General features: G+C 48.0%; 1 protein-coding gene across 1 annotated transcript in view; it reads right to left on the bottom strand.

Annotated features, from left to right (window-relative positions):
* The window catches only part of LOC119455318 (collagen alpha-1(I) chain), a 694,093-nt gene that overhangs the window by 590,512 nt on the left and 76,543 nt on the right, over positions 1-27,038 (bottom strand). The window contains exon 3 of the mRNA XM_037716715.2: positions 2,886-2,935. Coding sequence (XP_037572643.2) covers positions 2,886-2,935 — 50 coding nt within the window. The remainder of the gene's footprint in view (positions 1-2,885; positions 2,936-27,038) is intronic.

The following is a 27,038-nucleotide window of genomic DNA, read 5'->3' as shown; positions in this document are numbered from 1 at the left end:
ACCCCTTTCTTGATAAGTAACTTTCTACTTTTCTTGTGGAGAACCAAGGTAGCTGTGGAATCCTTGTAGATATTTGCTAAGATATTCACGTATGCCTCCTGTACTCCTTGATTACGCAATGCCTCTATGACTGCTGGTATCTCTACTGAATCAAATGCCTTTTCATAATCTATGAAAGCCATATACAGAGGTTGATTGTACTCCGCAGATTTCTCGATTACCTGATTGATGACATGGATATGATCCATCGTAGAATATCCCTACCTGCAGCCAGCCTGCGAACCTCTTGGTTGGCTGAAATCAAGTGTTGCCCTGATTCTATTGGAAATTATCTTGGTGAATATTTTAAACAACGCTGAAAGCAAGCTAATGGGTCTGTAATTCTTCAATTCTTTAACGTCTCCCTTCTTATAGATAAGTACAATGTTGGCGTTCTTCCAGCTCTCTGGTACACTTGAAATTGTGAGGCATTGCGCATAAAGGGCCGCAAGCTTTTCAAGCATGATATCTCCTCCATCTTTGATTAAATCTACTGTTATTCCATCTTCTCCAGCCGCTTTTACCCTGCTCATGTCTTTCAAGGCCCTTCTAACTTCATCGCTAGTTATAGAAGGAGCTTCTGTATCCGGTTCATCACTATTTCGAATGAAAGTAGCTTGGCGGTTTTGGGAATTGTACAGGTCAGTATAGAATTCTTCCGCTGCTTTTACTATGTCATCCAAATTGCTGATGAGATTACCATGCTTATCTTTCAGTGCATACATCTTGCCTTGTCCTATGCCAAGCTTTCTTCTTACTGATTTCATGCTGCGTCCATATTTTACGGCTTCCTCAATCTTTCCCACGTTATAATTTCAAATATCCGTTACTTTCCTCTTGTTGATCAGTTTTCACAGTTCAGCGAATTCTATCTGATCTCTTGAGTTCGAAACTCATGTTTTGTCGTTTCTTTATTAGGTCCTTTGTTTCTTGGGAGAGCTTCGTTACTGGTTGCCTTGGTGCCTTACCTCCCACTTCAATGGCTGCTTCTGAGATCATCCTAGTTACGGTTTCGTTCATTACCTCTATGTTATCTTCATCTTCTTGTTCTAAAGCTGCATATTTGTTTGCGAGCACCAGCCTCAATTGGTCTGCTTTCACCCTTACTTGCGTCTAGGTTGGCCTGTTTCCTCTTGACTAATTTCACTCTTTCTCTCTTCAAGTTGAGAGAAATCCTAGACCTCACTAACCTATGGTGAATGCACTTTACCTTACCTAACACTTCTACATTCTGCACTATGCTCGGATCGGCAGAGAGTATGAAATCTATTTCATTCCTTGTTTCTCCATTAGGGCTTTTCCAGGTCAACTTCCTGTGCGGCGCTTCCTGAAGAATGTATTCATTATTCGCAGCCTATTCCTTTCCACGAATTCTACCAAAATCTCTCCTCTTGCATTCCTAGAATCGATGCCGTAGTTGCCAATTGCTTGCTCGCCAACGTGCTTTTCCCCCACTTTTGCATTGAAGTCGCCCATTACTACAGTATACTGAGTTTGCACCTTTCTCATTGCAAATTCGACATCTTCATAAAACTGTTCTATTTCTTCATCATCCCACCTGGTTTTCTGCCGTCCTCGACTGCGCTTCCCTTCTCTTGGCATCCATTCTGTAACCCTAATGGTCCACCGCTTGCTGCCAATTGCTTGCTCACCAACCTGCTTTTTGCCCACTTTTGCATTGAAGTCGCCCATGACTACAGTATACTGAGTTTGCACCTTTCTCATTGCAAATTCGACATCTTCATAAAACTGTTCTATTTCTTCATCATCGTGACTGGAAGTCGGGGCGTAGGCTTGTACTACCTTCATTTTGTACCTCCTATTCAGCTTTATTACGATGACTGCTACCCTCGCACTAATGCTGTAGAATTCATCAATATTACCCGCTATGTTGTTATGGACTAGAAATCCTACCTCGGATTCTCTCTTGTCTGGAAGACCTCTAGCAGAGGACGTGGCCGTTAGTCAGCACTGTGTAAGCCTCACCAGTTCTTTCAACCTCACTAAGGCCAATAATATACCAGGCAATGCCTGATAATTCCTCAAATAGTCCTGCTAAGCTAGCCTCACTCGAGAGGGTACGCGTGTATTTATTACTGATCTTTATTTAGGTGTGATGGCAACTTGGCACACAACCTACGGTAGTCTTTTTCGCCATCAAGTTGTTTAATAAATAATGAAGCCATCCCCTCCTTTTGCATTGATTCCAGCATTATGACAATAAAGTTCGGCAGGTGTTACACACTTGTAACACAAGAAGGCGAAAGCCTTCTTGCGTTACAGTTAGTCTAACCCAGTTATACTTGGTATAACCCAGTTATACCAAGTCTAACCCAGTTATACAATCTGGGTTAGACTTCTTTGTAAGACATATTGCTCATACATTAAGATGGGGGCTAGACTTCTTTCAAGACATAAGGAGCCTCAATGGGAAGTAAGGCCACACGTGAACACTTAACCTAGTATCCAACGTGCAGCACGTTAGTGCACGCACAGGCCACACGATTAGTAAGCGAGATGGCTGCTACGTGACGTGTGCAATAACGCAGGCACTGGGCACACATTTAGTAAGCCTGGAAAGTGGAGCAAACGCAGCTTTAGCGAAGCGTGCTCGTCTCGCACCCCGGGTTCGATTCCAACCCAGACCGAAGTTTACGAAATTTTCATTTCAAAGCCGCTAGTTTATTTTGTTTACAGGAACCTCCCTGAGAAATGACATCTTAATACGAGCATTTTCTGTGGCGTGATACATTTTTCGTCACAGCGCAGTTTCGCCAAGGGCACCTCCAACCTAAGCCTTCAAAACTGCTAGAAACGGTGCCATGTGTCGAGTGATGATAACTTACAGGAGACTCAGGTTGCTCCGGGGCTGGCACTGTGACTTCCCGACCACCACCTGAAAAATTGTAGTTGCACAAGTCAAATTAGGGAGTTCAAAAATTCCCGACCTCGTCTATGTTGCCACTGAAATAAAATGCAAAGTATCGCATCGCCACCTCTCCCGTCTTCTGCATCGGTCATACATGCAAGCGTGCGCATTTAGGCTGGTTCATTGATGACTTCAGAAGTAGCCTTCCACATGCAGAAAATTGGCGATGCACGCGCAAATTACCTGTGTTATTCAATCATTCAAAATGATGATTTCGTCTTGATGAGCAGATACACTACATACGCCTCTTGAAAAAAACTAGCATTTGGTTGTTAGCCAATGCCTACGTCTTGTCTATCCACCTTGGGCGCTGCTGCTTTGAGCTCGACAAATGACGTAATCTACGACGAGCGGAGGCGACTACAGGAGACCACCTGCATCCGCTGTGTTCACGCGTTGCTTTTACATGTGCGTGCGCGCGCGTTCCACGCTGTGTCGTTTTCTTCCGCATGTCACCTATAGTTTTCGCGTGCACGCTTTCTTTGCGATTGCTGGCTTGCATAATAAAGAGCGTGCCAATTATGTCCAGCGGGAAGATAGAACATCAGTCCCCTTGTTTTATTCACCAGCTTACGCAGTACAAGAAAAATACATGTTAGTCCCCGTGGTGGCGTAATGGCTTCCCGCGAAACAGAAAACCTCTTAAAAACGTCTTGAAACGGATACAAACGACCATAGACGTCTTGGTATACGACAAGACTGCATATAGAATGTCTTCTAAACATAGCCTAAGGGCCTGAAATATACTAGTATATGTTCTATCTGCGGTAACAACTCACTGTTAGTGTTACCAGAGTGTATTTTGTTAAACTTATTCAGAATGTCTAACTGAAGAACCTTTTTAGATGTTTTTGTCTGGAAGTGCATAAAAGCCACAGGCCTGCGCGGCACACGCAGCACATTCACAGCGTAAGCTGGTTGAGCGGCGCAAGAGTAGCCCTAATTTCGGCACCACGCACAACAGGCTCTTCGCGGCGAAGTGTCTGCGCCTCGATTTTCACGAGAACGATCTGAACTGCCCGCCCGGTGTCGACGGAGAGCTGCGGCTTGTAATGCTCTCTGCACAGCAGTCTGCTGAGCCCGATGATGCCTGGTTGTAGCCGCGCACGTAGCTCTACGATTCGCTTCTTCAGCAGCGGTTCGTAGCTTGCGAGGAGACGTCATAACGTGTACCGAAGAGGTACCCAGAATGCGTGGCGCAGATCTAACATCGGGATAGTGTTGATTGCGCGCCTCGTCTGAATCGCATCTTGTTGTCGGCGCGTGCGCGCGCGGCGGTTGCAGGCACTTTAACTAGATGGCGCCACCGTACTGGCGGAGGCTCGGGTCGTCTGCGCCTGCGCGCCGCGCGTTTAAATGGAATATTTCTGCTGCGTGATAGCGAGCGCTTGCGGGGCTCAGTGGTAAAGTATCCGACTCCCACGCAGTGGGCCTGGGCTCGATCCCGGTGCAGAGCGGGTACTTTTTTCGCATTTCCAGCGATACCGGTTACGGCCAAACGCCGGCGGCGGCATAATCGCGAACCGAAACGGCTATTGGAATGAGCCCGTAACAGCTTATGCTGTAAAATGCCAAACGGTATGTTAGTTTCCGGTTACCGTCGGTGGTAACCAACAAAAGACACCACAGATAAACGAACTCATAAGAAGCAACATAACAAGCTGGCTTCATTGTAAAACGCTTTCACACCAGACCTTCAACAATCAAGGGTTTATTATCGCATTCAACCCAGCGCGCACAAACGACGCCTTATTCCATGCTCGCGCAGCAGGCAGGGGCTGACAGCAGGAGCGACACGCCGGTGTCAAAGTGATTGCAGCGGTGTCACAGAGCAGCCAGCGCGGTGCAATCACTTTGGCGGTAGTCAAGAAGCCAGGCTCTAAATTTGTCAGGCATCTCTTTCCTTCCTGGCAACACTGGGAGGCAGGAAGTTTGAAAAAAAAATGTCGCAGTTTCACCCGACCGGCTAAGCATGAATTCCGATAGCAAATTAGTACAGAGCTATACGGAGTAAGGATAGTAGTTTTATCAGCTGTGTAAACATGGACTTGTAGCAGCACCAGCAACACGTCGAACTGTTGACGATGCCGTGGGCGTTTTGCCCGCGTTCACACCGAACGCGCGCGGCGTTGGTGACTGCTGCCGGTGCCTCTGGGGGTGGCTCGCAAGTTTTAGACGAGATCAGAACAGGACACTCGTCGAGCAGCGTCGGAAGGCTTTACCACATTCTCGCCTCGCAACGCTTTTTATATAAATACGCATTTGGTGCCGCAGCTTTATTTTACAGCGTAAGCTGTTCATAGGCTCATTCCAATAGCTTTTTCGTTTCGCGATGGTGTCGGCCCTCGATGGCGTGCGCCGCCATAATTGCTATCGCCGGAAATGCGAAAAAAGTACCCGGTTCCCACCAGGATCGAACCCGCACCCCCTGCGTGGGAGCCAGATACTCTACCACTGAGCCACGCAAGCGCTTGCTATCGGGCAACGGAAAAATGCCCTATAAATGCTCCCTAGGCAGACGCGCAGGCGCAGACGACCCGAGCCTCCCCCAGTATGGTGGCGCCATCTAGGTAAGGCACCTGCACCGCAGCGTGCGCAGGCGCCGACGACGAAATGCGATTCAGACGAAGCGCGCAGTCAAAAAAAAAAAAAACGCGATCCCCAGCCTCCGCCAGCAATGTGGCGACATCTAGTTAAGGTGCCTGCAAACGTAGCGTGCCCGGCAAGTAAGTTGGAGTTGTAAGGCTTGATCGGGCTCAGCAAACTGCTGTGCAGATAGCATTACAAGCCGCAGCTCGCTATCGAAGCCAGGCGGACAGTTCATATCGCTCGCGTCAAAAAGAGGCGAAGAGATTGCCGCGAAGACCATGTTGTGTGTGGTGCCCGAATTGGAGCTACTCTTGAGCCGCTCTACCAGCTTACGCTGTGACTGTGCTGCCTGTGCCGCGCAGGCCTGTGACTTTTTTATACGAGGGTCCTGTTTGTTTATAGTCTTTATGGATAACGTAGCATTAAAAACCGAAGGGAGTGCATCCAGAGAGGGCACGCTGCTCATAATCATGAGCCAGACTGTACCCACCCTATGTTGTGTCCTTTTGTTCTGCGCGCGCGCATGTGTCACTATACAGCTTGTAGCGCTCCCACCGCAATGCTTACTTGTTTTATACAATGTCTAATACAATCATCTGCTGATGTGAAAATTGCACTGGCGCTTTGTAATAAATAAGCTGCAGATAGTGTAGTACGCGCTTCATCTGGCAGTGCAATCACGATTGCTTGCCAATAATTAAAGAATAACTTTGGTTCACCTCACTTCTAATTGCATATCTGTCTTTTAACTGACTTGGTGTGCTCTTATTTTGTTCTTTTGACTGAACTGCTGGACATCTTGTCTCGTGGCGCTAGCTGGATTGCGGGACCTCACCATTATGATCAAGGTAAGCCACTATACTTTACCCTCTCTGATCTTCACATTGCTTGTATATGGGTTAACACCAGGGAGCACTTCACGGTAAAATATTAAGCATTTAGCAAACGGCCATTTTTAAAATTTTTTTGCACTGATCAGCTGCCACTATTATTCTCAGTTTCTCAGCACCAGTGTACACAGTTTACTTCTACTACTACTTAGTTTCCCTAAGTCTTGCAAAGCTTAACTCTAAGAAGTGAATACTATGTAAGAGCTCACAGATTAACTCTGTTGTGTGATCATTTACATACATAAGTAAAATTTTGCTTCAACAGTGTACGTTGCACCTTCTTCCTCAATGCACAAATGTGTTCAAGCCAGTATGTGATGATTTCTGTATTGTAAAAGATTTTCTTTGTGATTTAGTTTTACAGAAATTTACTGTACAGCATTAGCAAGCAGTAAAATTTCAGATCATTGTGTCCGCTGCAGGATGTATGCTTTGCTGCTGTGATTGATGAGCCGAGGCTTCCATACAAGAACAAACTTCAATTTGGCTCTACCACCATAGGCACTAGGTTGTTGCCTGCCGAATTGATCATCTCAGGTAGCTTGCACACAGTTATTTAACCTTACTCTGAGAGGATCACACAATGATGTCTGGGGGCGCATGCGTCTGAGAAACAGATTGTGTTGTCATATGTGCGGGTAGAACAGGCATGATGCTGCGGGTTCCAGCAGTGTACAGAGCTGCTCTGAAAACATTTGTCATAACTCTAATTTTACCTGTGCTGTTTTTGGTCATCTATTTCAATGATATCAATCAGAGGTCAGCTGCTAGTCAGTGCTGATGCGCAAAATTACCTGAGGCTATAAATGCAATGATGAACTTGCAACCTGTACAAATCACTTAGCACTTTCTGACGCAACGACTATGTTAACACTTCTAAGACAGCGGGTAATGCTCCCGTTTGATTACATAATGAGATACTTTCAATTTCGTATGAGGTATCATCCAAGGTGACGCGTTATTGGTGTGAGGTATTGCCCTAAGCCAAGTAGGGTCTCATGAAGATATATCAAGAAACGTGATTAACCCAACCCCTTAAGCATTGCATTGTGATTATCACCAGTCCTTTCTATGTTACCTCCTTAACTCGTACTGTCATGTTTAAGTATGAAAAAAAAGGCGACAGCTACGTAGTGCAAAACGCCAAACAGCAATCGGTGTATTATAAAATGCGATTTACCTTTTTAATTAAGATAGCAGATCATTTACCAGCAGCAAAGGTGGCCATGCATATCTTGAATATGATTGCTGCCGGAGCCAGAGCAGGCCAGTCCCTGTAGGAGAGCACTGGCCTGCTCAGGTTCCGGCAGCAATCATCTTCAAGACTTGTTTGACAAGTTGATAAGTTTTAGCCACGAAACACCATATATTAATCTGAAGGCACTTCTCTATCTGACTCTGCTCTGCATTTTAATAACTATGTGTCATGAAACATACTCGTAATTTTAAGCATCATCACATACATACCTTAAGATTCCAGTACTTTAAACAAAGGATACCTTAAATTTATTTTTAATGCGAGTCAAAGTTATTCCTCGGCACATAGTGGTAATTGAAGTTCCGATTCGCACAATCTCATTTCCTGTTTCGCTTTTTATTGCGATAGCAATTATATGGACACTCCAAAGCAGATTTCTGCCGTCGGCGTCGCCGTCGCCGTTGCCGTGAGGTTCCGTATGACGTCAATAGAGATGAAATCGTCGCCGCGCGCCGCCGAACGCTGTATTTGCGAGTGAAAGGGCGCGAGGGACGCGCGCTTTCACGGGGAGTGAACGCACGGCGGAGAACAAACGCGCGTTCTGCGCCGTGCTTCCTTAAGGGCTGCAGAAGTAGGCGTCTCTTTCCTCCTTTACAATCACCATATATGTAGAGCAAACGCGCCTTCTTCCGACGCGCGAGAGGCCGTGGGGGAGGGGGGAAGGGGGAGGGAAGGGAGGCGACGTTTAGCTGCGGCACCAAGTGCCTATTTATATCAGAGGCTCCGGCAACAGTCACCAACGCCGCACGCATTTTGTGCGAACGCGTGCAAAACGCCGACGGCGTCGACAACAGATCTGCGTGTTGCCGGTGCTGCTGCATGTCCAAGTTTATACAGCTGATAAAGCTACTATCATTACTCCGTATAGCTCTCTGCAAATTTGCTATCGCAATTGATGCTTCGCCTTCCAGGTGAAACTGCGACAACTTTTTAACCGTGAAGCTGTTTAAGCCAGCCGTAATTTGTGGTGCGTAGCAAGAAAACTACGAAGAAAGAAAATAAACTTTCTTGCCGAAGTGGGATTCGAACCCGCGTACCCCCGGCCCCAAAGAGAGCGTCGCAACCACAAGGCTATACAGCCACGCTTGCAGAACATGCATTTATGCGAACCATATGGTTGCGTTCGTGCGTCGTCGTCTTCGTCCACAGCTGGCGCGTTCGTAGGCTCCTGATCTGCGAGGTGAGGAGGTTTTGCGCGCTGTGAGAGCGAGAGAGAGAGGCATTCACGGAGCAGGTCTCCTGGAACGCGGTGTCGTCATTGGAACGCGGTGTCGGTGTAGCAAGCTGCGCTATGCAACGCGCAGCGACGCCGTGAGTCCGGTACACGCTAAAAGAAATTATCATCATCACGAGTAAAAAGATGAAAAGTTCGCGCGCAATTCCGGAAAAATGCTGGGCTGCGATCGCCCAGCTTCGCTGTTTCAAGGGTTGCGCGGCCGAGTGCAAGGTTAAGCGTTTTTTTTTTTTTTTTCTCTGTGCAGGTTTTTGCTTGCTTGTGTCTACAAGAACCTTCAAGCGTGAGCTGGGACGGAAATCATTTGTGGGCAGCCAGTGCTCTCTTACAAAGGCTGCCCTGCTCTGGCTCCGGCAGCAATCATCTTCAAGATATATGCATGGCCACCTTTGCTGCTATTTGTCACTCTTGTTAATTAATTACACGTTCTGCATCTTTTCTCGATCATTTATTAGGTAATAAAGTTTGACTTCGTCACATGGTGTGAAGTAGATGTCTTGCAGCTTGCCAACATGTTCTATGCACTGCACTGCATGAAAATCTCATCGTGCAGTGTGTGTAAAAAATAAAAAGCGTATTCTAATTTATGTTTCAGTTCTGGTAACATGCAATATGCAAGGAATTCACTAATGGATGGTATGCCGAAGAACTGCCCATTATTTCTGCGTGATGCTCATCATCATCATCATTTATTTTCCCTTAAGGACCCCTGTCGGGGTATTACATAAGGGGGGGGGGGGGGGTTACAGGAGGTAAGAATAGGAATATAGACATGGTTACAATTTCCTACAGCCTGTGGATTTCATTTGAGAACACAACTAAAAAGAAAAAAAGGAACACACACAAAAAAGGAAAAACTTCGCGGCACACCGAATACAATGCAAAAGCAAGAAAAGAAGAAAAAAGAAAAAAAGAAAAAAAAGAAAAAGCGAAAGAAGGAAAACACAGTACGGTCATTATAAGGTTAGAGTTTGAGGTAATCAGTGAGCAGCTGTTTAAAGATAATGTGGTTACGCTCGCTGACAATTCTATCTGGTAATCTGTTCCACTCTGCGATAGTGCTAGGAAAAAACGATTGATTAAAGGAAGATGTTGAACCATGCAAGCGCTGGATACTACAAGAGTTAAAAAGGCGACGAGATGTACGGGTTGGTGGAATAAGAAGCTTTCCATGCAGATGTGGGAAGTTATAATATATTCGATGGAAAAGGCACAGCTTTGCAATTTTCCGACGCAACAACAATGGTTCGAGTCCTAAGGATGATTTAATCTTACTGATACTTTCTTGGCGGCTATACCTGGAAGTGATGAATCTAGCGGCACGATTTTGTATTGATTCTAAAGTGTTGATCAAGTAAGCTTGGTGCGGGTTCCAAATAGCTGAGGCGTATTCAAGTTTACTTCGAATGAAAGTTTCATAGGCTAGTTTTCGTGTCGATGGGGGGCACAGGGCCAGGTTGCGTCTGACGTAACCAAGTGATTTAGTAGTGTCGGTAGCCAATTTTGTGATGTGGCCGGTCCAGGTCAACTTGCTGTTAATGGTGATACCGAGATAACGATATGATTGAACGGTGGATAGGGTTGTCGAATTTAGAGAATACTGGTATTCCTTGTTAGAGTGCTTACGGGAGATCCGCATAACTTTACATTTGGAGATGTTAAGTTTCATAAGAGAATTGGAACACCAGGTTTCTATTAAATGTAAGTCTTGTTGAAGTATTGCATGGTCGGTTTGGTCCTTGATGCGACGATAAAGTACGCAGTCGTCTGCGAAAAGGCTCATAGAGGATGAAATGCCGTTAGGAAGGTCGTTTATGAAGATGAGAAAGAGAAGGGGACCGAGGACAGACCCTTGTGGTACGCCGGAGATCACGCTAGAAGTGCCAGAGCAATGATTTCCGACAGCTGTGTACTGGAGGCGATTTGTTAGGAAGCAATGAATCCATGACAGTGCGAGAGGGTCGAGATTGAGGCATGAAAGTTTGGCCAAAAGTCGCTGATGGGGAACACAGTCGAATGCTTTGGCAAAGTCTAGGTAGATGACGTCAGTCTGAATTGATGAGTCTAAGTTCAGGTGAAGATCAGTAACAAATTCAAAAAGCTGTGTATCGCATGACAAACCAGGCCGGAAACCGTGTTGATTGTGAAAAAAGAAGGAATGATCCCCAAGATGACATGCTATTTGTGAATATATTATATGTTCTAGGAGTTTACAGGCAATGCTTGTTAGAGAAATGGGACGATAGTTAGAAGGATCAGAGCGGCTGCCTGACTTATATACAGGTACCACTTTACTGATTTTCCAGTCATTTGGAAGTGAGCTATCGGTAATGGACTGGGTAAAAATTATTTGTAATATTTGACTGGAAATTTCTTTCGTACCTTTTAGTATCTTAGCAGAGATGTTATCTGGCCCGGGGGCACTATAAATTTTCAGGTTTTCAATTAGCTTCATAATGCCTTGAGAATTAATGATAATAGGAAGCATGCGGGGGAAACAGTAGCTGGGCAAATCAACGTCCTTTAGTGCAGACTCACGAGTGAAAACAGAAGAAATGAGTTGATTACGTCTGACCGCTGATCAAGTGGCACATTTGTACCGTCAGGGTAAGTCAAAGAAATGTTATTGGAGCGATTGTTTGGTTTCAGAATATTCCAAAATTTTTTTGGGCTGACACGAATAATGTTCTGCAAGTCGTGGTGGAAGAATTTCTTTTTGGATTGTTTCACAGTGTTGGTGTATTCACGAAGGCATGTAAAGTACTTGTCCCACTTTAAACAAGATTTCGAGCGTTTCGCATCACGAAAAAGACGTTCTTTCTTACCCAACAGCCTCCTTAATGTATTAGAAAACCAGGGCTTTCCTAAATCACCGCGAATGCGAACAAGGGGCACATGTCTCTCAACAAGTGATAGTAACGTATTCTTAAATAGCATCCAGTTTTCATCTACTGTACGAGAAGGAGCAGTCTGACGAAAGTATTGTCATATGCTCTGCAAGCATATGACAATACTTAACAAGGGGCACCCACAAAGTTAGTTACACAAGCGCATTTTCGCCGTCACTGTCGTCGTCGCCGTCGTCGTCGTCGTGGGGTTCCGTATAAGGTCCAACAGCGACAAAACCGTCGCCGCGCGCCATGCGCTCTAGAGATGGGCAAAAGTGAGCGGCTCGGAACGGCTCAGCTCACTGAAATGAACCGGTTCATTTGAACGGCTCACCGGTTCACTTAAACGTGTAACCTGTGTCATGCATATTCTATAGTTATGTGGCTTTGAAAAAAAAAACGATATATGCATAATTTAATAACCGTGTTATTGGTATTTTGGCTTTGTTTAAGAATACTTTTACATATATTAAAAGCGTGACTTTTTAGTTGCAATGAAGCTTTCTTTTCTGATATTGGGGATAAAATGCTTATGATACTGTGACAGGCAGAATGCGACGTACTTTTTTCAAAAAAAAAAAAATGTAACTTCATCGTCATTACAGAAGCTTGTCCGTTTTTGTGGTACTTTAAAAATCAACTTTTGTCAAACTAAGAACACAAAATGATTGTACATTATGTTTCAACTTTATTCATTTATTCACATACGTACGTTCACTATAAAATGAGTGAGCTGTAACGCCATGCAAAATAAATGTAGAAATCATTTCGTGAAGTACAATACAAAAATCATACGAAAAATCCACAAAACTGCCGCACGTACCTTTAGTTTTTTTTTTTTTTTTCTCTTGAGTGCACGCGCGATACTGGCGATCATACCATCATACACCAGGACAAAACAAAATGAAAAAAAAAAGAAATTAGGTTCTATTACAACACAACAGATCATTGGCCTCGTTTTATTGACGTGCTAATGATACACGCTCAGAAAATGCACTGAAGTGGATTTTCACTACACTAATTAGCACAAATGAAGGCCAGGACGTAAACTGTAGGTTCATCTCTTGTCTTTAAAGGGCCCCTAAACCACCCAGAGGTCGAAATTTAGTTGTGATGTTGCAGTTGTGCACGAGTCTACAACGAACAAGAACCCGCGAGAATTTTTCGAAATGGTGCCGTAATAGCGGAGTTACACGCGTTTGATGATCAAAAAACGGCCCTCGCTCGTTTCGCTCTTTCCTTCGCTACTCTCCTCATCGGCTGGTCTCCCCTCCTCGCCGAGTACTTCTCGAAAGGTCACGTGACATACGTCATCACCAAATCGCTTCTCGAAACACTGCATACTTTCGGTCACGTCCACGCAAGCGGCACATATACCGACGGCGAACTGTCCGCCAGTGCCGTAGAACGTCTGCCGCGCGAGAGGTGTCCAAAGTAGACGGCGCCCCGCCCGCTGCACCACCAATGGCCCAATCGACGACCGCGAACCTGCGCGCCTCCGCCACCGGCAACGAAAACAGCTGCAGCCGGGAGGCGACGGGCTCGGCTGTGCTCGCATCGGAGCCGACGGCGCCGCTGATATCAGCGTATTTTTCTTCTTTGTGTACAAGTATTGCGAAGAGCGATAACAACGATAAGAAAATATTGCGGCTTGTGAGCGTCGGTATTTCATTTCAAAGTACCGTCCGTTTTAGCTTTGAAGGGAACCAGAAAAGGCCTAGCGACGATATCGGCGCCGTCGAGCGATCAGCGGCGGTGAATCTGCCGCACAAATGAGTCCCGGTCTCGTCCTCTCTACGTACGGCAAGGAAATCTCGCCATTCGCGAGCAAAAACCGCTGTCGAACGGCAGCCCGCCAATGGCAAGCGGCGTGCGACGAGTTACCGTGCCGGTAACGTGGACGTGAACTCAAGCGCTTCTCGGCTACCCGCTGTTGCTGCGGTGCCGGCCCGTGTTATGCGAAGCGTACCGCTATAGACCCTGTGTTGCGCGCACGTCTGGAAAGGCCAACACTGTCGCACTCTGTTCGCGTAGCTAATCAGACCGCTAAGCACGACTGTGTTGGAACGCGAGCGATTTGGCACTTGCGTTGCGGGCTGTAATTACCGATTCGCAAGGGCGCACAAACGAGCAGCACGACGAGGAAGAGCAGAAAGCACGCGTAGCTGCTAGCAGACTAACCGGAAGTCGTAGGTTCTTGTTCAACCAATGGACATCGTTTCCGCAGTTGACATCACCAGATTCCCCCTGTTGACATCGTGACGACCGCTGGGGATACCGGAAAGGCGAGGGGAGGAGACGGCATTGTTTTTTTGGTTTTTGTTTTTTGTTTTTTGTGGCGCTCCCGCAGCGCGTAGCGCTGCAGACTTTGGCATCATTGATCGTGACGGCCTTCTCAACTCGATGCGCGTTTACTTGAAATGGTCAAAAAATATCTGAGGTGATTTAGGGGCCCTTTAAAGACACGGAAGGACCAGAGCACGACGTGCGATCGGTGATAGTCGTGCGACATCGTTCGAACAGCAGCAGGCAACGAACGGTACTATCCTTTGCCAATTAAGACTTCATTACTTCTCCCCCCGGTGGCATCGGGTGCCACACCATAAGACGCTCAAAAAACAAAGGGGACTGCTGCGCACACCACACACTGCGAGCGAGTGCCAGTAGCGCGAGTCAGCCCACACCGGACACCATTCGTCGGTCAGAAATCGAAACCTCGAAACCCAGCAGAAGACCCAGCTCTGACGGAACGGTTCGGCACGGATAATTCAAGGAGAGCGAACCGGCTTCCTCACTCGGAAAGAAACGCCACTCACTTACTGAACCACGGCTCCCTCGGTCTTTAAAAGAGCGGCCCGCTCCGCTCAGGAGCGAACCGGCTCTTTTGGAGAGCGAGGGAGCCGTGGCGAAAAGAGCGGCTGGCTCCTGAGCGCTCAGGAGCGAGCCGGATCTTTTGAGCCGCTGTTCTGAAGAGCGAGGGCGCGGCGGTTCTTTCGTTCTTCAGTCGAAGGCGAGGGGCTGAAGGCGACTCTTGCGAGGAAGGGAGGCAGGGTAGTTGCTTTCTCGTACCGCTAATACATGGCGCGGAAGTCGCACCCAGCAGGAGACGGCTCTGACGGAACGCATCGGCACGGCTCTCAGCGGACGAAGACTCGCGCGGTCTATCGCTTCAACGGAAACTGAGCGGCGAATGCACAGCGCATACAAAGGTCAGAACTGTGTGGAGATAAGAGACGGTGCGGGCGACCACCACCTCCAGGCGAAGTGCAGAGGAGTTGTGCAGAGGAGAAGCTACCCCCCTCCCTCCCACGCTGCCTTCCCGCTTTCTTGATTTCGCGTGGGAGATTGAGTGGCCACTTCTCTTTGCGCCTGGTTGCAAGATAAGCATTTTGTGAAGCAGCACAGCGTCGCCCCACCTCCCTCCCTCCCTCCCTCCCTCCCTCCCTCCCATACCCCCACGGCCCTTCGCACCACGGTCGCGCTTGCTTTCCGCCGTGCGTTCGCTCTCCGTGATAGCGCGCGTCCCCCGCGAGCTTTCACTCGCGCATACGGCGCGCCCTTGAACTTTATACGGAACCTCACGGCGATGGCGACGCCGACGGCATCAATCCGGTTGAAGTGCCCATATAATTGCTATCGCAATAAAATAAGTGTTTGCGTCTTGTTGCGCTTTGTTGGCTGCATTGCACTTGCGTTGTTGGCACGAGTTTACCCTTGTTATGTTTTTCCCCTTTCCCTTGCTTCACTCTGGCAAATATAAGGTGTGCTATCTTTGTCAATTATACTAGTTGTTAGTCAGCGCTTGTGTGTACATGTCTCCATGTGTACACATCCGACATGTGTACACGTCGTCTGTTTGTGCTGTTACTCGAAGTTTCAAAATGTACCAACTCGCCCAAAACGAAGTATTGATGAACAGACTAGTGGGCAAGTTGGTGCTGCATAACGTGTGCGCAAAAGGGCATGCACGACAACTTCACTCATGGCATGGGCACAGGAAAGACTGGCTTTCCTGTGATTCGTACTCAGAGATGCAGTATATTTTAGAGGAAAGCTGTTCTTGCTATATTTATTTGCTACATGTGTACTTTGAATGTTCGTGACATAATGTTTTTCTTCTAAACATGCAATTTTATAGCGCTTTTGTCATGTGGCATAAAAGTATAGCCTTCGCCAATTATGGCGAACCGTTTACGAAATGTTCTCCTTGCAACATGTACAATTGGAAACGCCAATTGGTTTTGCACATGATTATATGCTAGAGCATTGTCTATGGCTAAAACTATTTTCGGTAATTTTCTCCAGGTAACGAAACCAGGGCGGCTGTTTAAAGGGCTATCTCGTGATTCCTTATCGTGAAGGTAAAGCATCAATTTTAGACGAGACAGATAGAGATCAAACTTTCTTTTGTTAAGCCCCTTGTCCGAAGCCCCATGCCCTTCACGAAGCTGAACGTACGTAGTATGAAGTTGAACGAGATGAATCGACGTTGTCGCAATCTACTGTTACCTGATTCGGGTTGCACTCTGATCTTTTTATATTTTTTTTTCCATAGTAGCTGGTTATGGGTCGGTCAACTACTTTTCCAATGTCGGTGGTTTGTTGATTAGTGCATTGAGTCCTGGGCCGTCCCAATGTGTTCGCAGTGTATTGGGGTGTTGTGACAGTGCGCGAAGCCAGTGTAGTAGATAAAGAGAGCGGTGCGGTGAAGACAACATCGAGAGCAAGAAGCCGACGACGAAGAAGCGACGCGCGTGAAATCTGACGCGCCGTCAAAACAAAATACTAAGCAGAAAGCGACCATTAAGGGCCGCACACGATGGCTGACGTAGGAGAAAAGGAAGGATGAAGAAGAGATGTGGGAGAGACCCTAGAACGGCGCGGTGGTGTTCGGACGTCAGCGTCCGCCGGGAGCGGGAGTAAGCCGTCGGGCCCGTGCTCCTAACGGCAGAACCTGGTCTGCCTAGCCTCCGGAGCTAGGACACGGTCCCACGGCGTAACTGTAGTGAGCTGTCGGGCCACGGGCTCGAGCTTCCAGAATACTACAGGCAGAACCCGGACTTCCTAACCTCCTGAGCCAGCAGAAGGTCCCTTCTCGTGACAACCTGTAGTTCGCTCAAGGAGCGACCAGTGCCTTCCTTCGACGACGGCTCGGCGTTCTTCACCGACGCGACCGAACTGTTGGTGAGCCGCACCCCGCTCTCATTCTATTGTGCTTGTGTAGTCGGACACGCCCAACAACTGGAATATTAGAATTGCGGTAACTTTAGTTAATGAGATCCGTGTTTGTCATAAGCAGTGTAGAGTGCTCTTCATTTTTTCCCTTTGTTTATGTGTGTGATGTTTCCGCTATATTTATCTAAATATACATTCTTCTTTCACTTCTGAGATCAAACGCTATCATCCTTCATTTGAATAGAAAACGTGGATAGCGATATTACTTTAAGTCGCATTCCATAAACGAACCGTGACATGGGGAAGCCCGGACACTCGCAACACTGATGTGGGCCGTAATAAAATGGAGAAAGTGTTAAGTAGGAAGGGAATAGGCCTGAGTCTGACGCCTTATGACCATCTTTATCCTTCCTATGGTTCGTGGAGGACTGCGAGAGGGGTCTGTTGTTCGTTCCAGTCGCCAAGATTTAGTGGCCTTCTAGTCTGTGTAGTTGCAGTTCTCTCGTCGTGGGTGGCTTTGTCCACATTACAGGGGACAGAGCTACCCATGATGTGCCACGATGCGGACAACCAACCCGTTGCTCTTTGCCACGCAGGTGTTCGTGCCTATTGTCACCCACGAGTTGCTGTCTTTTCGGATAACTCCTGCTACCAACACGTCATTGGAATGTGCGTTGGTGCCCCAAAGAGACGAAGCCAGCACGTGCTCAGCTTGTTCGTGATATTGTGCCTGCGTGAAACATATGGACTACGCAGCCTCCTCTGTGTCGGTGCCAACAATCGCCAAACGGATGCTGCATCCGGCATGCAAAATTTCATCAGCGTCGATTTTCGCACTCCTTCCAAGTATATCACAGCAGCCACTCTGGACAGGGTTCTGTGGGTTCAGTTGCTGTACCACAATGCATACAGCTAACCCGCTGCTCTTCGCCGCGCTGGTTGATAACAAGTATATTCTTTTTTTTTTGCCCAGAAGTCTAGCAATTCTCTTCTGGTGCAACTGCTGAGCCCTGGCACTGTGTCGCTATTTTCGTTAATGTGTTTTTGGCATCCGCTCTTTGCTTCTCTTCGAGTATAACCCCAGTCCCGTTGGTGCTGACCTAGTACTAATGCATGTTCGAGAACTAACATCCGTCGAAAAGTAGTGTACGCGAAGATTTATCTAAGGCTGTGGAGAACTTCCGCAAGCAGCTTCTTTGCGAAAGGCAAATCTGCTTAATTTTTATTGCGGTAAAAAACATTGCAAATAGGAAGTAAATGCTATATATTTGACTATTCATGCTAGACTGTCAAAAAGATAGCATAGAAATCGCATTATCTTACGAATGTAAAAAGAACTCGGCCATCACCCCGCTCTTTTTTAGTAATATTCACTATCAACGCAGCTTTCTTCCAAAACGAGCGCGTATCAAACATTGTGCCATAATCCGCCATTGACTTACTAATACTTTGAGAAACACGACTTACAAATGAAATTATTCACACTGGTCGATGCTCCCAACTTCGACGTTTATCCACGCGGTGGGATAGACGCACGCGGCTTGGGTGTTACCCTGAACCAAGAACTTCCACGCGGGCAAGTTATCTGCGACAGCAACCAGGAAATACTTTAGTTGAAATATCAGTGTTCCAAAACAGCCGTGCTGGATGTTTGTTACAAGGCACCCTCACCATCAACCGAATTTTTTTTAATCTCTTAAAGAACATACCAAATGAAATGACTTCAGTTCACCCCAATGCTGTTATCTTCCTTCTTGGGGACATTCACTTTCACGGCATCAACTGGCACAATGGAACTCCTTTACTAAAAAATCAAACTGAATCGGGTGCCCCTATAAATTAGGTCTTTATAAGTTATAGTTTATCTGTTTAAATTACAATCTAACAACCAGTACTCAAGCGAACCCGTGTCTCGCGTACATCTGCCAAAATATTAAATCTTATACAAACCAGCCATCCTCCAAACTTATCATTCCTTACGTATCCCCACGAGATTAGTGAGCACAAATTTGTTCATGCTGGTTTCACTTTCGCTTTCCCGCACGCCAAGTGCACAAGAAGACAATTTGTTTAATGACAAATGTAACTATGAGGCTACAAATATTGAATTAAGCAGATCTTTTTTTTTTAGTTTTGGTGATGAATTTTCTAAACATTCTATTTATGGCTACTCTAGAATGTTTAAAAACAAACCTTGTGAACTAAAAATCAATTTATTCTCAGTGATAGGGGGTTTATTGGCGTCTAATCCCAGTCACGTTAGGTCCAGCGCAAAGAGCACCCGAGTAGTTCCAGCCAAACGACAGCGCGAGGAAGACCAGCGACACCGATCCTCTTGTCTTTCTCTTCCTCACTTCAGGAGTCATGCGACCACAGCGACGCTTGTGCTACCTTTGTCATTATTAGCTCCACGAGAGAAGACTAGCCATCCTGGCGACTCACGGTGACGACACGATAGAGGGATCATGATACGGTTTAAGCCGGCTGACGTGCACGGTCTCGCGACCACGACGACGCAGATCGTCAGACAGCGTCAGAGGTTCGACCACATAGTTTACAGCAGATGTACAGGCGATGATCCGGTAGAGTCCATGGTATTGAGCCAGCAGCTTAGACGAAAGACCGGGAACATGAGGCGGAATCCACAACCAAACGAGGGAGCCGACACGGAAAGTGGTAGGGCTCAGGTCGGTGCCATGTCGATTCCGCTGGTGAGCTTGACCTTCCGTCGCGAAGGTACGGGCAAGTTGGCGGCATTCTTCAGCGTACTTGGCTACTTCTGATATGGGCCGATATTCAGAGGCGTCAGGTTGGTATGGTAATACTGTATCGAGCGTGTACGAGGGTTCTCGTCCATACAACAAAAGGATTGGCGAAAAACCTGTGGTCGTTTGAGTCCCGGTATTGTAAGCGTAGGTTACAAAGGGGAGCACCATGTCTTAGTTGGAGTGGTCAGACGCGACGTATGTAGTGAGCATGTCGCCAAGAGTGCCATTGAAGCGCTCAGTTAATGCGTTGGTTAGAGGATAGTACGCGGTTGATGTACGGTAGACCACGTGGGACTCGGCAAGCAGGGCTTCAGCCACTTGGGGAAGAACGGCACGTCCTCTGTCACTGAGGAGTTCTCGAGGACCGCCATGTCGAAGCACTAAATTGCGCAGGATGAAGGAAGCAACCCCGCGTGCTGTAGTGGCAGGAAGGGCGGCAGTCTCAGCATATCGGGTGAGATGGTCAACACCAAAGATTATCCATCGGCTTCCAGACGTAGTGCAAGGGAGTGGGCCATAAATGTCGATGCCGACCCGATCGAAAGGTCGCGCAGGGCAAGGTAGAGGCTGAAAAAAGCCGGTCGAGCGTTGCGGAGGATCTTGCGTTGTTGGCATGCTTCGCAAGCACGGATAAACTTGAGGACAAAGCTGTACATACCACGCCAGTAGAAGCGTTGGCGCAACCTTGCGTAAGTCTTCAGCATGCCTGCGTGAGCACTCTGTGGGTCAGCAGAAAAGCAGCGCAGATGTCGGAGCGCATGTCACGAGGTATTACGAGAACCCACTTGCGACCATCCGGAATATAGTTTCGGCGGTAGAGCAGGTTGTCTCGCACGGTAAAATGAGAAGCTTGACGGTGGAGCGCGCGGGAGGGCGGATTGGCGGTGGAATCTGAGAGAAGCTCGACAAGGGCAACAATCCACGGATCCTTCCGTTGGTCCGAATGCGTCGCCTCGACGTTGAGCGCTGAGATAGCGGTGTACTGTGCCGAGAGAGATCGTGTGGTAGAGGAGAGCGAGAAAGGGCGTCGTCGTCGGAGTGCTTGCGGCCAGACCTGTACACCACTTGGATATCATACTCTTGCAGCCGGAGGGCCCACCATTCGAGGCACTCCGAGGGATCTTTCAAAATCGACAACCAGCAAAGAGCGTGGTGATCCGTGACGACGTAAAACGGGCGGCCATAAAGGTAGGGTCGGAACTTGGCAAGAGCCCGGGTATAGCCAGGCACTCTTTTTCAGTGGTTGAATAGTTGGTCTCGGCCTTTGTGAGGGTTCGGCTCGCGTAGGCGACAACATACTCGTTATAGCGAGGCTTCCGTTGGGCGAGCACTGCAGCAAGGCCGATGCCGCTTGCATCAGTGTGTACGTCCGTAGGAGCCAGGGGATCGTAGTGCCGGAGAATCGGAGGAGATGTGAGCAGCTGGCGTAGCGTCTGGAATGCGTCATCGCATTCAGGAGACCGGTTAGACATGTCGGTGCCAACGGTGAGAAGTCGCGTCAAAGGTGCGATAATGGTCGCGAAATTGCGCACAAAGCAACGAAAATAAGAACAAAGGCCAATGAAGCTCCGCAGGGCCTTCAGTGAGGTCGGCTTAGGGAAGTCGGCGACACCTCGAAGTTTCGCAGGATCAGGGAGGACGCCATCTTTGGACACAACGTGGCCCAAGATGCTCAAGGTGCGAGCTGCAAAGCGTCACTTTTTGATATTCAGCTGAAGACTAGCGTTCTTAAGACATGTAAAGACAAGGAGGAGACATGAGAGGTGCTTCTGGAAGTCTGAAGAAAACACGACGATGTCATCAAGGTAGCATAGACAAATGTTCCATTTGAGACCACGAATTATGTTATCTATCATGCGCTCGAAAGTTGCGGGCACATTGCACAGCCCGAATTAATTGACGTTCAATTCATATAGCCCATCAGGGGTGACAAACGCTGTCTTCGGTTGATCGCATGTGGCCATGGGAACCTGCCAGTAGCCAGATCGTAGGTCCAATGACGAGAACTACTCTGCGCCTTGTAAACAATCGAGTGCATCGTCAATTCGGGGTAAAGGGTAGACGTCCTTTCGTGTGACTTTGTTTAGTCGGCGGTAATCGACACAGAAACGAATAAAATCATCTTTTTTTTTTCGCACCAGCACAACTCGAGAAGACCACGGACTCTGGTACGGTTGAACGACGCCACGCTAGAGCCTGTCATTCACTTGGTCGTTGATTATACGACGCTCCGCTGCTGAAACGCGATAGGGGCGTTGTCTGAGGGGAGAGTGGGACCCGGTGTCGATGTGATGGAAAAAACTGTTCGTACGACTCAAGGCGTGTTCCGTACTGTTGAACGAAGAAAGGAAAGTATCTAGGAGAGACAGGAGTTGCTCGCGGTGCTCGAGGGAAAGGTTGGCGTCAACGCACGAATCAAAGACTTCGGTAGCAAATCGGGAGCTTTTCGGAAACGGTGTCATGGCGTCGATCGAAAGACCAGAAGAGAGCCAGGCACGTCCAAACACTCAGACATGTCAATAGGCTCGACACAGCCGAGGCACTGGTCGTGAAGCAGAGTCAGCGGGTATGCGAACGGGTTGTCCACTAGCATAACTGTTGTACCAGCGGCTGCGTAAAGAACGGCAAATGGAAGTGGTAGAGGTTTTCGGTGAAGAAAAACAGGTAAAGGCGTGAACAGTACGGGGCGTCGGGCGCAGATGGACACGACAAAGCGGCTGTTGTTGAAGTGCTTGGCAGCAGATCAGTATCGGTGGCGACAATATTTCAGGGGGCGAGAGAGGCGGCCGGCAGAGTGGTGTTTATGAGAGATAAAGATACATAGATTGCATCCCATGATGCAATCCCAGGATTGCATCATGGAATGGGAAAGTACGTTCTGAATAACGAACCTAGCGGTGCATGCGACTGAAGGTTCGATGGGCTCCGTGGTGGCAGTACGAAGTACAAGGCCGGAAAGTGAAGTGGTGACCTTTCTAATCTTACGGCAAAGAGTGTAACGTATGACGGAAACTGCAGCGCTCGTGTCGACGCGTGCGAATGTAGCGGCTCCTTCAACCTGTATTTCTATAATGTTTTGTGGCGATAGCAGAGGTCTTCGGCATATTGACAAGCGTGCAGCTCTTGCCTCCGAAGTTGCAGCATTTAGTTTCCCTCGTTAGAAGGCAGGCGACGACGCATCGGCGATATCGAACGGTGATGGTGAACGACGGCTGCTGAAGTTCTGACGACCCGTTCAGAAGTTCGGCGATGGGTTCGAATCAGCATTCTGGTGGGCTGCAGGTACATTTGGCTCATTGATGACGTCCGGACGCGGCAGGCGGCGGCGACAAAAGTGCGTCACATGTCCCGCGATACCGCAGGAGAAGCATATCGGCCGATTGTCCCGCGTGTGCCATGGATCTTGCGGCCGGAAGTACTGAGGGGGCATTTGAGGGACAGGGAGAAGCGCTGGTCGCGGTGGCGGCACCGAATAGGGGAGTGTCGTTGGTCTAGGACGCGACACGACTTCAGCGTACGTCCACGGTGCAGAAATCTGAGCGTGCTGGTGTACTGGTGGAAGGGCCTCTGCAACCTGCTCGCGAATTGCCTGATGTATGGCCAAGGACAAAGGTTGGACAGGCTCCCGGATGACAGGGAGCAGCGAGAGCTGGCGTCCGGGCCATCTCTTCACGAATGAAGGCTTTCATCTGCGGCAGCAGAGACCCGTCATCAGCCTGTCCGCGAGCAGTCACCAAACAGGAAAGGGAGGCCACGTGAGGAACAGTTTGGCGGGCGAGCGCTCGTTGCCGGCGTAATTCATCGAAGCTTTGGCATTATGTGACCACGGCTGCAACAGTGCTAGGATTCTTGGCCATGAGCATTTGAAAAGCGTAATCATCAATGTCAATGAGGATTTCTTTAATCTTATCTCCCTCAGTCATCCTTCGGCTCACGCGGTTGCAGAGATCGATAACGTTCTCAATGTAACTAGTGAAAGTCTCCCCCGGCGGCGGCACTCGTTGGCGAAGGCGCTGTTCGGCGCGAAGCTATCGCACGGCAGGACGGCCATATACCTCCACGAATGCAGTCTTAAAGTCATTCCATGTCGCAATAGTTGCTTCATGGTTGCGGAACCAGAGGTGGTAGACATCCGCAAGATAAAAAATAACGTTGGTAAGCTTTGTCCGATCGTTCCATTTGTTGTGGTTGCTCACCCGTTCGCACGACGAATGCCATTCGTCGACGTATCAGCGGTGCCACTGAACACAGCCGGGTCTCGTTCACGAACGGCACCGCAGGTGACTGGCCCAGTTGACGAAGTGGGTCGTTCACCGGCGTCGTCTGGCATGGTCGTGGGGGTAGCGGCGGGCAGTGTGCGGCTCCGGAGTTCCAGGGCGAGTCGCAAGGATACCCCGCACCTCCACCAAATGATATGGGGTTTATTGGCGTTTAATTCCAGTCACGTTAGGTCCAGCGCAACGAGCATCTGAGCAGTTCCAGCCAAGTGCCAGCGCGAGGAAACCAGCGACACCGATCATTTTGTCTTTGTCTTCATCACTTCAAGAGCCGTCTGACCATGGCAACGCTTGTGCTATCTTCGTCATTACACCAGGATTATCATTCACTCTAATCGACGAAAACAATGGTTTACCTGGTCCTTGGGACGCCTAGAATATAACAACAAGCGCTCTCTTCGAGGCCGCTAAAATTAGGGCCAATTCACTTGCATGGGTAAAATTTTTCGCCGCTGAAAGTCCGTACTTGACTGCAATTCGCGATGCCAAACGAACACTCTTTCACTATGACCTGCCAAAAATTTTAGTTACTTACGCCACAAAATTCTGGCAGGTGATAAGCACCTGAAAAACACGCAGCTTTACTCTTACTAACGAGCTGCGTGAATCAGCCACGAGTGTGAGCTGCGCTAACGTATTCAACAGCGCGTCTTCATGCGTGTTCACTAGTAAAATGGGGATACTTCCTCCTCCGCCCACAACAAATATACAATGAAACATGTCAGCCACTACATCCACAAGAAGTGGCCCTAATCTGTGATAGAAAACGATAAATGTCGTAATCAGCTGGCAAGAACAGCTATAACTCCAAACAACTAAAAATCCCGAAACATCTTTTTGCAGCGCTTCTGTGCTTATTATTTTGACAGGTGAGAAAATCAGGTGCGAAAAAATTCAAAGCCCTTCCCCTGTCGAGAAAAGGGGGGTAAGCGAAGCTTGTGGCAAGACGACGCTGTCGCAAGCGCTCCGCTTCGTTTGCCCTAAACTCATGGCCGGCGGCTCAAACGCAGCGTGGTCCTTGGCGGAGCGCACCACGCGAGCGTTCCCATCCGGTAGCCGAAACTGGTATGAGGCGAGAGAAGCCCGGCGGAGCGCACGCCAACCCCCTTTCCTTCCCTTTCCCTCCCCGCGATCCACCAAACGACCCTAATTGGTCGCACGCACCACGTGATCCGGCGCCTGCGCAGCTTTCCCCGCACATGCTCTACTATGCGAGCAGTCTTGTTTTCTTCCTTTCCTTCCTTCCTTCTTTCTTTCTTTCCTTCTTTCTTACGTTCTTGTCCCTGACTCATACCCGCATATTCAATGCGAGTATGCGCCACACTTGATTTCTTTTTTTTCCCTTCTCTTTCTTTCCTTCTCTCTTCTTTCTTTTCTTTCTTTTTCTCTTTCCTTGCTTCTTCCTTGTCCCTGGCTCATACCCGCATATCCAATGCAGGTATGCGCCACACGTTTTTTATTGTCGTTAATCGTAACGTACCTGACAAGCATGTGATGCTATCGAAGTCATGACCTGTCAGTCATGTTAGTCATACATTCGTGCCCTTCCATGCCAATTTTGGTATATACCAAGTGCACGAGATGCGATTTTTCGACAGGTTTTCGATAGGGTTTTAGCGCCACACCACCACCCCCACCGCCACCGCCGACACTTGCGAGGAAATACAAGCTTCGCTTGAAAATTCTACTCCAAGTTACCACCCCATCTCATTGACAAGCTTTCGTTGCAAAGTGATGAAGCATGTAATCAACTTCGCATATCGTGAACCTTCTTGACACCAAGAACTTTTTCCATCATTCGCAGCACGGTTTCGGAGTGGCCGTTCTCGCGAGACCCAGCTTGCAATCTTTCATGACATTCATGCTAATCTTGGAAGTAACGTACAAAGTAACACCACATTTTTTTAGCAAGCGAAAGCGTTTGATAACATATCTCATCAGCATCTATTACTGAAACACTCTCATTCACATCTGCGTACTTATATCCTAAAATGGCTCGAGCAATTTCTAACTAACCACTCGCAAATATCTCTCAGTTAACAACCACGCTTCTAACATTGCATCCGTCACATCAGGCGTACCAGTTTCCCTTCATTTATTTACATTGACGACTTACCCTTACGCGTGTCGTGCCATATCCATATGTTTACCGATGACTGTGTTGTTTACCGCGCTGTCAATAACGTCACTGACAAAACAGTTCTTCCATTTGACCTTAACATGAATGGTGCGATCTTTGGCAAATGATACTCAACTCTAATAAATTAAAACTTGTCATCGCCCGCTTCGCATTTCTCAGCGAATCAGAAACGTCTCCATGGAATTAGAAGAATCTTAAAATTATTTAGGTACCACCGTGTCTAATGGCCTGAACTGGAGCGCGCATGTTACCAATATCATTTCATCAGCTGAAAAACCATTAGGATTTCTAAAAAGCCACTTCGCCTTCACACCATTGCATGTAAAACTGTTAGCCTATAAACCGCTAGTAAGAACGAAACTTGAATACGCATCTTGCATCTCAGATTCGCATCAAGCATATTTCACCAACGACCTTGAGGCAGTTCCAAATCGCACCACCGGGTACATACATTTCTCATACATTTACGACGTCAGCATGCCATACCTCAAAAGGAATCTTCCTTATCGATTCTATCCTGTTGTCGCTGCATCGCCACAGGCTCTACGATTCAATGCTTAATCAACCACCATACATTGTCCCTCCATCACGCTGGTTACAACGCATTGGTCATCCCTGCAACCACACTCGCGCACAAATAGATACAATAGACAGTCTTAGCAAAGCACCACTTAAGTTCCGCTACGTTCAGATTTCACGCACAAAGACACTGCAGGGAACTGCGTATAGTTCGCATTTCATAAGCGCATCTAGGCCGAGACGCGAGCGAGCTGCTCTCAGCTCGGCTAGAAAACGACCAAGTAGACGCGCTCTCATGCAGATCTTCGTTTCGCTGCCGGCACCAGCACCGT

Source organism: Dermacentor silvarum, chromosome 6 (assembly GCF_013339745.2).
Source record: "Dermacentor silvarum isolate Dsil-2018 chromosome 6, BIME_Dsil_1.4, whole genome shotgun sequence".
Lineage (NCBI taxonomy): Eukaryota > Metazoa > Arthropoda > Arachnida > Ixodida > Ixodidae > Dermacentor > Dermacentor silvarum.
This window is presented reverse-complemented; position numbering and strand designations above follow the sequence as displayed.